Raw genomic sequence first — 14,514 nt, forward strand, 5'->3', positions numbered from 1 at the left:
AATTCATGTTTATAACATACTTTTAATTTTTCAAAGTAACTTCCCCAAGACAACCATAAATATAAGTGTTATCATCTCCACTTTATAAGTAGTAAAAATATAGGTCAGAACACTTCTATGATTTGCTAACCATTAAATAGCTAATAGCTCTCAGGCCTGGGACTTGAACTTCCAAGTCTTCCAAATCCAGGGTTCACTTCATTAAAACATATATATCTTTATGAAGAATTTTTAAATGATGTTTCCCCCATTAGAATGTCAAGAGGGCAAACATAGAGTAGTTTTTGCCCTTTTGGTATCCTTAGAGCTTAGCAATTGCACATTGTATAATATGACATTTTTAAAATGCTTGTTGACTAACCAATTACACAATTTGCTGCTTCCCTAACTATATAATATGATGATAATTCTGGCATGAAAATATTCTAGAGAAAAGATACATTTTACAAAAAGAATGATCCACTTGCTTCTTCAGTATTTGAGTGGACAGTAAGAAACTTGGGGTTGGAGTTGGGGGAAAAAAGATCATTAAAACTGTAGGGCAGTTAGGTAACTCAGTGGATAAAGTGCCAGGCCTGGAATCAGGGGAGCCTGGATTCAAATCTTGCCTCAGACACTTTCTGAGTAACCTTGGATAAGTCACTTAATCCCCATTGCCTAGCCCTTAACACTCTTTTGCTTTAGAACGCATATTTAGCATCAAATCTAAGACAGAAGGTAAGGGCATAAAAATCAACAAAACTACAACTGCACTGAATGTCTGTGTTAATTTTGATGAGCATCTTTTCTGGGAACAACATGGAGGGTTTCAAATTTCAATCAGCTGTCTTTACAGAATAACAATGAAAACAATCAATTGAGTTAAGTAAATTGAGAAACAGGTAACCTTAGAAATAAAAAATACAGAGAAACCAGTTTTTCTGTGCAGCTGTCTTTGGGCAGCCATTATATCATAATACTAGGAAAAAAGATGAAGACTCTCAGGAAAAAGAGAAGACTTTGAAAGAACAAATATTTACAAGGATAGTCCAGTGAAAGAGGGAGCAGATTTTCTTTTTGGCTCCAAGAGATGGAGAAAAGACTAATTGGTGGAAGTTTCAGAGAGGTTTCAGCTGCACATTAGGAAGACTTTCCTGGCAGTTAGAGCTATACAATAATAAAACAAGCTGCCTCAAGAGGGAGTAATTTCCTCATCAGATAGAGGTGAGAGAGCAGAGATGGATTAAATCCTTCTTAAGAATGCTTTGATGGGACTCATCCTTTAGGTATAAGCCTAACCAGATGAATAGGTTACTTATAACACAAATTTTTGTGTTTTCTCAGGTCTTAAAACTGAATGAATCCCATTTTTAGTGCCTTTGTAATTAATTGGGATATCTCCAATGGAACAATTTATAGAGATAGTAATTGATTTGTAGATGATACACAACAAAAAGGCCAAAGATTCTCTCCTAAGTCCTTCAAATCCTTGATGGACCTTCAACAATTATTTACTTAGTACCCAGTGTGTATAAGACATTATTTTAGTTCAAACTCTTTAAAATACCGATCTGAAAACTATTTCCCCTTGACAAGTTTTGAGATGTCTCTTTCATTCATAGATACTGATGAAATGAATGTCTGTAATTAATAATTAACCATCCATAAGTGTTTTACTAAAATATTAGGCTTTCTTAGTATTAGAATCCTTCTGATGGTCCTAATCAGGTGTGGCAGAGAGATGACTTAGCTTTCTTAATGACAGAAGAGTCCCAGCTTCACTAAAGCATGGGTCCCATGATAGGTTGTATGCCTATCATCACAGAACTGGCCTAGCTTAGCTTAATTCACTCTCAGGTTGGTCACTGGGGAGATGAATTATTAAGTCAGGATGACTCTTAAAACTTTCTCCAAATTTTCTGTGAAACTGACCCGTGTTATTGATCTCTATATTGATGAATGTTATTTTTAAAATTCTCTGGAGACTGCATATCAATTTATAATTACTTATTAAATAATGAAAAGTAAGTCAGAGGAAGAAAAGGCACAAAGTTACATGGTCAATCAAACACCTTCTTCTCTTGCTAACCTGAGCTCATTGCTTACTTTGCTCCATTCACTCTCACTGCTTGGTCAGAACAGATACTAGCTTTCCTGATCCATAACTTATCCTCCCCCCCATTTTCTGGATCTTCCTGATTAGACAGACTTGACATCAGTCTAGGTCAGAAGCTGGTCTTCTGGATGCCAAGGGTCACATAGGCCAAGAGGCAAATATCATTCAGGACACCAGGAATCACATGGGACAAAAAGCAAGTGTCTTTCAGGATGACAGGGAGCCAAGAGGCTTCTGATGTTCTTTCAGGGTGCACATCTTTCTCAGCTATGCATATAAGTCTCAAGCCTTATTTTTAATCCAATCAAAAAATGAGGGTAAAACCAAAATGGATTTTCAAATTCAAAATGAAACTTTCCTTTTAAAAAGGAAAGAGGGGTACAGATTTATATTAAATTCTCACCTAAAATAACAGATCCTTGAGGTACTGAAAAAATATTAGATATGAATCAAATACTTGCCCATATAAGCATTCAGATAAGTGCTCAGTATATAGGGAGGCATATGTGTAAAGTACAGAACATTGTAGTTATAGTCCAAAACATGCATTAAGCGGCAATAATATATTTGGTAAATTATTTCACCTTTGTGGGCCTCAGTTTCCTTATCTTTGAAATAAAAGAATTAGACACGATAATCCTAAAAGTTCCTTCCAAGCATCTGTTTTTGAAATTTCAAACTTACTATGTTGCAATATCATTTATAAGGTGTGAATGTTTTTCTCATTGACTCTTGTGCAATATGAACCATAGAAAAGACATTGATGAAAGCATCTAACTACTCTATATGAGAAAAATTTTGTGCATTTGCAAACTGTCACCTTAAGAAGCTGTAGTATATGTTTATAATTGGATATAGTTACTATGTGCATAGCACAACAAGGCTGAGGTGGAGGATTCTCATTCCTCAACTCATCCAACATTATGAGTCAATGATATTCTAGAAAGCTCTAGACAAACATTTTAACTACAACTACTAAAGTAACCTTGTAAAAATATTTTTGTTACTCTAAAACACGAAATGAAAATTCAGTTAATGTACACTACAAAAGTATCTTATCCTAAAAAGATTTTGAATAAAAAGTTAGCAGTGAAAAATACCTGGAATCAAACTGATTTTTCTAGTTGTCAAGTCTCCTAACAATACTGCTAAGCAGGTTTGCTCTGAAATATTAAGCACCTCTGAAAGTTTAGAGAGTTTTAAACTAAATCATAATTCAACATCTGTCTAAATGCTGCTAATCTAGAAAGCAGGTCAGACATAGTTATATGACGGTAGAGCTGAAAGTTCAAAATGTAGCTGCCTTAAAAATATCACTGGCTTCAGGAAACACAGGAAGCCAGATTTTTTTAAGGCAAAACACTACTTCCCTGGCTGGTCAGCCCACTGCTATGCCAACATCAAACGATGTTCTTCAAAGACCAAAAAAAGCAGAGAAACTGGAATCTCTTTATTGGCTAGGCATTAAGCAATAGTAAGTTAATTCTGACTTTTAAAAAATGAGTCATAAGTTCAAAAGAAATAGTTGCATTGCAAAGCCATTGCTCAGAATGCCTCTTTACCAATCTAAGATAAAACACACTATTATTAAAATCTTGCTGTCTACATTACATGAAGTCTTCCTCAGATGTCCTTTACTGAAAATGCTAGAAACAGAGGTAGCTGGATAATCCCAAGGCAAGGAAAGGGGAATTGCAGGTAGTAGGTCTTTAAAATTTTCATTTCCCAATGTGCTTTCTGGAATCTCTCAGGGCTCTGATTTCTTTTGCAGGTATGATATGTAGATAAAAATCACAAAATATTTTGGTACATGAATAGCATGGAATGATACTCTAATTTAATAAATGGCAAACAATGATTACAAAAAAGCATGGAAAGACATGTATAAACTGATGCAAAACGAAATTACAAAGAGCTAGGAAAATTATATACTTGACCTTATAAATATTTCCACTTATAACAATAACAAAATAATTAACTAATTATTGTGGAATTCTAAATTCAAATTTTTCTTGCTTGCTTCTGTCATACTTTATTTAAAGGTATGGCTTCTTGAATGGAGTGAGGGAAGAAATAAAGCAGGAAATAATGTAAAAATTAAATATATCAATAAAACTTATTTTAAAAAATCATAAAACACTAGACAAATGATAGAGTAATTCCATGAATGTGAACATTTTTTAATAAATGTTTGCTCATTAATTCTCAAGAAGCTTATGAGGTAAATATTATCTTTCACTATAGAGATGGAGAATAGAGTTGAAATGCTCAAGTCAATAAGGAAGATATATTCAGGAATCAATTTCTTTGGTCTTCTACAAATCAGATTCTTAATTTTCTCTAAATAAAAAACCACTTCCCTCTTTGACTAATAAGGTTAATTCTGAGGACAATTCGAGTTTACAATTTAATAAAATAACAACACTTATAATCAACAATTCATCTCTGGCTATGATCAGCATTATTAATTTAGTCTAAAATTAGAATATTATAGGTAACAATCTAAAGATAGACTGTAAGAGTGATAAGCATATAATTGGCATATTGAATTGCCCTGAAAATTGATTTTCATGAAGATCATAGGGAAGGGAGCATAAGATTGTTCTACTAAAAGCAACACAGATAAAGGAATTTCCTATGTAATAATGTCCATCTAGATCAGGAGCCAAACCTCATTATAATTTAACAAAACGTAGTTGATTACCAAGATACAAATCAGAGGATGGATATTAATCTGACAGTCCCCTATAGCACTGCTGTATTTTCAGACACAATTAATGTTGTTAGAATAACCATATAGTGTATAGCTGCACTCTCTGAAATGCTTGCTTCAAAAGTAAGAATCTAGATTTCATCCTTTAGTTTACTTTTTATTTTAATATATTTAAAGTATATTTATAGTGTATCATTCCCTTTCTTGCTGCCTACACAGTCTTATACTCATTGAGACCTCGTTTATTCCTGATGATAAAGCTTCCTTGGCTGCCCTTTCCAACAGTGGATAAATTTTCACTCATTATCCCTAATTCATTAGTCATGGTGGGAGAGTAGGATTACTCCTTGTTTCCTATTGCCACTTCCAAAATCTCCTTTTGGGAAAGGACCTACTTATACAAAAATATTTATAGTTTGTTTTTTGTGTGTGTGGTGAAAAAAGAATTGGAAAGTTAAAGGAGGTCCACCAATTGTGAAATAGCTGAACAAACTGTGGTATATGATGGTGATGGAATACTATTGTGCTATAAGGAATGAAGAACAGGATGATTTCAGAAAGAGCTGAAAATATGTACATGAACTGATTCAAAGTGAAATGAATAGAACCAGAACACTGTACACAGTAAGTGAAACAGTAATACTGTGGAATGATCAATGTGATAGACTTTGCTGCTCTCAGCAATACAATGATTCAGGACAATTCTGAGGGGATTATGACAAAGAATGTTATCTACCTCCAAAGAAAGAACTGTTGGAGTTGGAATGTAGTTGAAAGCATATGATTTTTTACATGTTTATCTGGATTTTTGTTTTGGGGTTTTGGTTTTATCTGATTATTCACTTACAAAAATGAACAACATAAAAATATAATTTGCAGGACAATACATTTATAACCCAAACTGATTGCTTGCTAGCTCTGGGAGAGGGGTGGAAGGAAGAAAGATAATTTGGATGGTATAATTTCAGAAAATGTATGTGGAAGTTTATTATTACATGGAATTATTGATTTTTTTAGGGGCAAAAGAGAAGGGTATGAGAACAATAAAGGACAAGAAGAAATGAGATGAAGGATGCTCTCAAGTCATGAAACAAAAAGAGTATATCTAAGTTATAATGTATAAACTGTTAACATATAATTATAAATTGGAGTTTTTATGAACTGAAGACACAAAAATGAGTAGAGAACTACAGTAAAAAACTTATCATATTTTATATTTTTCACATATCTATATTTAACCAGGAAGCATAGAAGATAGATTTAACAGATGTTTAATATTCAGAATGATTCAGAGAAATTGCTTAAAGAAATACACATCAATGTAAGTTCCTATCCAGAGGGCTTAAGTTGAGATTTATATTGAGAAACAGCAGGGTCATGTTGTTCACCTATAATGTCTAGAACCATTTAAGTAAGGAGTCTTAAAGGATCATGGGATTCAGGGTTTCTCTACTGAATTGTAAACTACTTGAGGACAAGGGATGTTCTTTGTCTTTTTTTGTATCCCCAGTGCTTAGCGTATTGTCCGGCACATAGTAGGGGCTTAATAAATACTGACTTAGTAATTAACTTATGGGATAAAAACCATAATAGTCTCAAAGCAAGATATATGCCCTACACATTCATATATCTTATTTCACTTAACTGCTATAAAACATGCTTTTAATTTGGAAAAATATTAAAAATTATAATGAGCATTTTGCAGGACAAAAGAAGTAGTACTCATGAATTAGGTCAATATCATAAACTGTGACTTATCAATGTGGGTTGGGGCAGGAGGGAGGAGTGGTTAGAACTTAAAAAGATATATTTGAAATAAATATAGGTAAACATTTCAAGTGCTGTATAAAGTTAATGTACAACACAGATTATGACAAGTATAACTTAGATAATACTGAAAAATATGAAACTATAAAAGTTACTAAATTTACAAAAAGGCAAAGAAAGTTACCAAAAGATTTTATCCAGAGGTTGAAGTTTAATACTCTTATATTTGGAGGGGAAAATATAAAGATGAATATAAAGATGAAGTTTCAATTCAAACCAAAAATCTAAATGAACTAGACTGAAAAAATATAAAATTTTGGGTGAAAGCTAGTTTAAAAGAAGTCTCAATTATAAGATGAAATTCTACACTTTTACAAAAGTTTATTTACCTGATAATTCTCTGGGCAGCATATTGATGAAGTGAGCGAAACTGTGCTGACATATTGGCTAAAGCTGCTAAACAATTTGTGTGAAGGTATTTGTCCTGTCAGAAAACAGAAATGAAAGATGTACTTAGTTATATTTTATAAAAAGTAAATTATGGAAGAGGTAACTCCAACTGTGATCACATTTTACACCTGTCTACATTAGTGGGACAACTTTGAATTCATCAACTTGTACACATTTCTCATTGCTATGCATCTTATTTGCAAAAGCACTGCTGTTGAACACTTTAGAGCTGTCTTTAGAACTACTGTAAACATCCTTTTCTTTCTGAAACTCCCTCCCCTGCCCTCCATTAATAAGTTTATCTCTGGGCATTTCAATGTTGACACCTGTTAAAGATAAATTACCTTTCTCAGTTCAACAATGTTATCTTATACTAAGTAGAAAGGAGGATAGTCTCTCACCATTCTCCACATAAATAAATTCAAATCATATGATATGCTACATTCTTTTCTCTAAATTTAAAATTAATGCTTCATAGTAACTCTTATGTTACATCCTTTTCATCAATCTGATTAAATATATTGAAGATGGTTGTTAAATAAAGGCATTATATTTATAGCTATTGCCCCAAGAAAGCAAAGAATCCTGTAATAAAATGGTCATGATAACAAATTTTTCTCTTTCATAAAGTATTAAAGTATTAGCATATTTAAAATTCCGGCTTTACTTGAAGATGCAAAAGGATAAAAATTATGCCAAATGAAATGGTTGTAAAATGCATACCCTTGTTCTTGTCATGTTGTATTGAATGGTTCTTATGACCACCAATATCAGAAGACTACCCAGTGAAATCTCTGTTAAAACCCGTTCTGAATACCAGGTAATATTTTTGAGTATCTGAAAAGAAGGGGGAAAAAAGTAAATATATGAGAAAGAGAGGTTAATTTAATGCCCGATTTTCCAGTTGGCTATTGCTTTATTCAAAAGATGAATAAATTTGTGGAAAATGTGAGTGTTTAAAAGTGGATTTGTGTTCTAGCATTTAAAGGCACTGGGGTGGTACCTTACAACTTAATAATTTTGCTTCTTTGCTCTCACTCAAGCAAGAGAAATAATAAGCTGAAAATAAGATATTGCAAAAGTAAGCATAATTATACAGCCTAGTTTGAATTGAATTTTAAATTAAATACACTATCCTGCCCATTAACTGGAACTATTGCTTAATATGATTTCTCAAGGTTTTTTTCTTGCCCTTTAATCATATACAAGCACATCACACATAACATTGTACCTATCTGTTATAAAAGATACATTAAAACCAATCTGACTATGAAATCATGCAGTAACTCATTTATATTTTTACAACACTGTGTCCCATGCAATATAATTTCATCTAAAGGTATTGTATTTTCATGGAACCAATGAACAGTGTCAGGTAGAGAATTATTGGACATTCTTTTTGTAATTACAAAGAATTTTTTATACAAAAATGCTTGCAAGAACAAGTAAGGAAGAATGATAGCAAGGCACATTAAAACAGGAAGTCCACTAGTCTTTATTGTTTAAGAAATTATCAAAATCAATCATAACTGATGCAAAGTGAAGTGAGCAGAACTAGGAGAATAGTATATATAGTAGCAGAAATATTGTACAATTATCAACTGTGAAGGACTAAATGATTATCAACAAAACAAAGTTCCAAGATAACTCCAAGGAACTCATGTTAAAAAAAAAAAGCCCACTATACACAGACAAAGACGGAACTGATGAAATCTGATTACAGATCAAAGCATGCCATCTTTCATTTTATGACCTTCATGAATTTTTTAATGTACATGTGATATGTGTCTAGTCCCAACACAGGGAATATGGAAATATGTATTACATGGAAGCACTGATATAACCTATATTAGATTATATATTGCTTCTGGGAGGGGGGAAGAGACAGAGAGAAAGAATCAGAATAAAAAAATGTCAGACCAGACTAAACAGAAAATTTGAAGTCCAAACACAAGACATAAGAGAAGCCTAAAAAAGTAAAAAAAAAAAAGAAGAAAGAAGAAAGAAAATTTAAGGGAATGAAAAAGGTCAAACTACATGGAAAGAGGATATCTATAATTTTCAAAAATTCTTATTAGTAGTAACAGTTAGGAGGAGTATGCATAGAAAGAGGTTAGGGAAGTAACCTTAATTGGATATAATACGCAAAAAAAAAATCAAGGGATGAAAAAAATGATTGCATATAGAGAAAAGGTAAGGGAAAGATGGAATGGGGTAAATTATTTAATCTAAGAAGCATGGAAAACTATTACAGTGGAGAGGAGAATGAGGGGGTGATGGGCAGTGCTTAAACTTTATTCTCATTATAACTGGCTCAGAGAGGGAATAACAACCATACTCACTGGGGTACCCTATAGAGAAGTAGGAGGGAAATAAGAAAAGGGAAAGGGGTGATAATAGGAGGGAGGAAGGGAAGTGTAAATCTTGAAATTTCTCAGACTTGTGAATATTAAAAATTTCCCCATCGGGGAATTCTCAATTGGAACAATTCCCTACTGGGAACATTCCCCATTTTGACTGTGAGAACTCGCCAGGATCAGAAATGGGAGGACCTCTACTCCACCCATACTTAAGACTGCTTTAGGGGAGAAAACTCCTTGCTAAACAATGAAAGTACTTAAGCCATACTTATAATGAGGCAAGGAGTTCTTTGAGCCATGCCTGTTTTTAGAATTGATACAATGGGATGTTAGGTACCTATAAAGGTTGGGCAACTTGTAAACTTGCCAGGAGCAAAGAGGTGAAAACTTATTCAGAGGTTTTCTCATGAGGGGATTAGTCGACTCAGCTGTGTTTTCTCTGGTTCAGACTTACTGAGGGGATTAGTCAACTCAGCTGTGTTTTCTCTGGTTCAGACTTACTGAGGGGATTAGTCGACCCAGAAGTGTTTTTAGAATGGGTTGTCCTTTGGAAAACGTCTACTGTGATTGGTAGATGTAAGGACTTAGGGGAGGTGACATAGGAGAAAACCCCCTATATAAGAAAAAGCAGAATCTCTTGAAGGGGAATCCTTTTGGAGAAATCTCTTATGAGGATCGCTTGAGAATGCTTTTGGAGGCTTTTGAAGAGGAGATCTTTTGGAGATCTTTTGGAGATCGCTTGAGAAGGAGCTCTTGGAGGAATTCTCTAAAGAGGTCTCTCAAGGGAGGCTGACTCTGGCTGGAACTCCCTCTGGGGAGACTCTGTCCCTCTGAATCCCTTACTTGGACAAATCTTATGGTGAGTGATAAAGGACTGACTGATTCTCTCTCTCTTAAGACTCAGGTCTAGGCCATGTTGGCTTAAGGCCCTTCATACTTATACTTTTTTTCTCTCTCTCTCTCTTTCTTTGATTACTCATTGTATTATTAATTAAATTCTCTATAAAACCCAGATGCCTTGGGCATATTCATGATTGGGAATATATTCCCTGGCGACCACCTTATATTTGATTAAAAAACCAAGACACTGTAGTGGAACATATTTTCTGCGGTCACAATTTACTCACCCACTCTTACATCTACTATAATTTGTATCTTCCAACATTTTATTACAGTTTATGTCTCTCCCACTCTTTTTTCTGCCAAGTTTATGGCAGACAACTATTTAATCACTACAGTTTATGACCCCAACTCTTTTAACTGCCACAGTTTATGGCAGATAACTATTTTAAATATAACAGAAGGGAGGTGATAAAAAGCAAAACCCTGGTGAGGAGGTACAGAGTGAAAGGAAAAACAGAAGGATCAAAATGGGAAAATAAGATGGAGATAATCATAACTGTGAATGGGATTAACTTGCCCATAAAATGGAAGAAGCCAGCAGAGTGGATTAAAAACCAGGGAGACTTCTGGGTAAACATGGTGACAGTCTAGATGCAGGACTCTTCCTCTCCTCATCACCTACTGATATAGACTACCTCAAAAAGCCAAAAAAAAAAAAAAACCCAACCAAATTCATATGAACGAGGGGACTCTACAGTAGGGTACAGCATTGAAGGTACGTGGGATTTGGGCATTTTCATACCATAAGGGGGTGAAAAAGCTTCCATCAAAATGCAAGCTGATCCACCCTCCCCCACCACACCTAAAGAGTCAGTGTACACTAGAATCAGTGAGAGAGCGAGGGGCACCACTGGAGAGAGTGAGGGGCAACTCTGGGTCCTTAGCAGCTGACTGAGACCACCAAAGACCTACCCCTAAGAGCAGCTAGACCCAAGGCCCCAGCAGGCTGAGGAGTGCAGACCATGGGTGCTGTTGGGGAGTTAGCACAGAGAGGGGCAGCAAATAGTGGAAGCTACAGAGACTCGAGAGCTGACCTTAGCCAAAATCCTTGCTCCTTAGCTCCATACACAGAGAACTTGCCCATCTCAGATTTCTGACTGAAAAGGGAAGGAAAAACCACCACAGTGATGGCAAAAAGTGCCTAGGAACAACAACTTCCCAACACCAAGAAAAACAAGAAGAAGGGGTTGACCCTGGATAATTTTTATGGAGGAAAAACCTAGGCTACAGAGAAAACAGAAGATGAAATACAAATAAATGCACCAAAACCTTCCCCCCAAAAATGGAAATTATCCACAAACTCTTGAAGAATTTAAATTGGAGCTTATCAAAAAGATGGAAGCCTTCTGGCAAGAAAAGTGGGAAATAGTTAAAAAAGAAAATAACAGTTTAAAGGACAAGAACTCCCAATTGGAGAAACAGCTGGAAGCCTTGAAAAGCAGGATAGACCAAACCAAAAAGGAAAACCAGTCTTTGAAGACCAGAATTAGGCAATTGTAAGCCAACAATCTTGCAAAACAGCAAGAATTAATAAAGCAAAATCACAGTGGATTAAAAAACAGAATCCTACTATATATTGTTTATAAGAAACACATTTGAGGTAGGGTGACATACACAGAGTAAAGGTAAGGGGCTAGAGCAGAATTTATTTTGCAGCATGAAAAGTAAAAAAAAAAAAGCAGAAGAAGCAATCATGACCTCAGACAAAGCTAAAGCAAAAATAGGTCTGATTAAAAAAAGAGAAGGAAGGAATATTACACCTTGTTAAAAGGTACTATAAACAATGATATCCATAGTATACATATATGTGCCAAATGGTATATCCTCTAAATTTTTAAGTGAGAAAATAAGTGAACTTCAGGAGGAAATTGACAGTAAAATTATACTAGTGGGTGATCTCAACTTTTCCCTTTCAGATCTAGATAAATCAAAACAAAAAATGAACAAGAAAGGTGTAAAGGAAGTGAAAGAAGTTATAGAAAAGTTAGAACTAATAGATCTCTGGAGAGAACTAAATAGGAATATACCTTCTTTTAGGCAGTACATGACCCCTACACAAAAATTGACCAAGTACTAGGGCATTAAAACTTCATAGCCAAATGAAGAAAAGCAGAAATCATAAATGTATCCTTTTTGGATCATAATGCAATAAAAATTATAATCGATAAAAGCTCCATGGAAAGATAAATAAAAAATTAATTGGAGACTAAATGGTAAAAAAAAAAGGTGGGTCAAAGAACAAATTATAGAAAAAAATCTATAATTTTATTAATGAGAATGATAATGAGGAGACAACATGTCAAAACTTATGGGATACAGCGAAAGCAGTACTTAGAGGAAAATTTATATCTCTAAATACTCACATCAATAAAATAAAGAAAATACAGATCAATGAATAGGGAATTCAACTAAAAAAACCAGAAAGACAACAAATTTAAAATCCTCATTTAAAGACTAATTTGGAAATTCTAAAAATTAAAGGAGAAACTAATACAACTGAAAGAGAATCACTGAACTAATAAATAACAGAAGTTTTAAAAATTCTTGAATGGATATGATTTTTAAATTTTATTTAGAATATTTTTGCATGGTTACATGATTCATAATTTCCCTCTTTACACACACCCCCCCTCCTGGATCTGACAAGCAATTCCCTTTTGTTATACCTATATCATTGCTCAAAACCTATTTCCTTGCTATTCATATTTTCAATATAGTGATCTTTTAACATCAAAATCCTAATCATATCCCAATAACCACTGGATCAATCATATATTTTCTTCAGCTTTTCTACTCCCACAGTTCTTTCTCTGGATGTGGATAGTGTTCTTTTTCATAAATTACTCTGGATTGTTTTTGGTCATTGCATTGCTGTTAGTAGAGAAGTCTATTATAATCAATTGTGCCACATTGTATCAGTTTCTGTGTATAATGTTCTCCTGGTTTTGTACCATTTGCTTTGCATCAATTTTTGGAGGTCTTTCCAGTTCACATAGAAATCCTCTAGTTCATCATTCCTTTCAGCATAATAATATTCCACCTCCATCAGATACCACAATTTGATTAGCCATTGATGGACACCTCCCCCCCACTTAGTTGCTAGGTTTTTTTTGCCACTACAAAAAGTGTGGCTATGAATATTTTTATAAAAGTATTTTTCCTTATTTTCTCTGTGGGGTACAAACCCAGCAGAGTGGTATGGCTGGATCAAAGGGAAAAAATTCTTTTAAAGACCTTTGAGTGTAATTCCAAATTGCCCTCAAGAATGATTGAATTAATTCAGAACACCACCAGCAGTGTATGTCCCAATTTTGCCACATCCCTTCCAACATTTATCACTTTACTTTGCTGCCATATTGGCCAATCTGCTAGGCATAAGGTGGTACCTCAGCATTGTTTATATTTGCATTTCTTTAATCAGGAGGGATTTAGAATACTTTTTTCATCATGTGATTATTGATATTTTTGATTTCTTTATTTGAGAACTGCCTTTTCATGTCCCTTGACCATTTGTTGACTGGGGAATGATATGATTTTTTTTTAAATAAATTTGATGTAGCTCCTTATATTTTTGGGAAATTAAACTTCTGTCAGAAAGTTTTGTTATAAAATTTTTTCCCCAAGTTTGTTGCTTTCCTTCTAAATTTGGTTGCACTGGTTTTGTTTGTACAAAACTGTTTTAATTAAATGTAATCAAAATCATTCCTTTTATATTTAGTAATATTCTCTACCTTTTGCTTAATCTTAAATTCCTTCCTTTCCCACAGACCTGACAGGTATATGATTCTATGTTCCCTTATTTATTAATGATTTTATTCTTTATATTTAAGTCATTTACTCAAATTTTAATTTATCTTGGTATAGGGTATAAGATGTTGATCTAAACCTATTTTTTCACACATGTAAAACCCAGTGTAATTGCGTGTTGGCTACAGGAAATGGTGGGGGGAGAGGAGGGAGGGAAAGAAATATGATTCTTATAACCAAGGAATTAATGTTCTAAATTGACTAAATAAATTTTTCAACAAAAAAAATAAACCTAATTTTTCCCATACTGTTTTCCAATTTTTCCAGCACTTTTTGTCAAATAGTAAATTCTTGCCCCAAAAGCTGGGATTCTTGAGTTGATCAAACACCACCTTGTTGAGGTCATTTACCCCAAGACTATTTTATTGATCCACTCTTCTGTCTCTTAGCCAGTACCATATTGTTTTGATGACCACTGC

At 34.0% G+C, this 14,514-nt stretch overlaps 1 protein-coding gene across 15 annotated transcripts in view; it reads right to left on the minus strand.

The window, feature by feature from the left end:
• DYM (dymeclin) overlaps positions 1–14,514 on the minus strand; it is a 617,255-nt gene that overhangs the window by 272,044 nt on the left and 330,697 nt on the right. For all 15 annotated transcript variants that reach the window (XR_008917836.1, XM_003340591.3, XM_056824411.1 and 12 more), the window contains 2 exons: positions 7,749–7,862; positions 6,965–7,059 (listed from right to left, as the gene is read on the minus strand). Coding sequence is in view for 14 of the 15 variants with exons in the window: in XM_003340591.3 (XP_003340639.1) it covers positions 6,965–7,059; positions 7,749–7,862 (209 nt within the window). In the remaining variant the exon portion in view is untranslated. The remainder of the gene's footprint in view (positions 1–6,964; positions 7,060–7,748; positions 7,863–14,514) is intronic.

This window comes from Monodelphis domestica, chromosome 3 (assembly GCF_027887165.1).
Source record: "Monodelphis domestica isolate mMonDom1 chromosome 3, mMonDom1.pri, whole genome shotgun sequence".
Lineage (NCBI taxonomy): Eukaryota > Metazoa > Chordata > Mammalia > Didelphimorphia > Didelphidae > Monodelphis > Monodelphis domestica.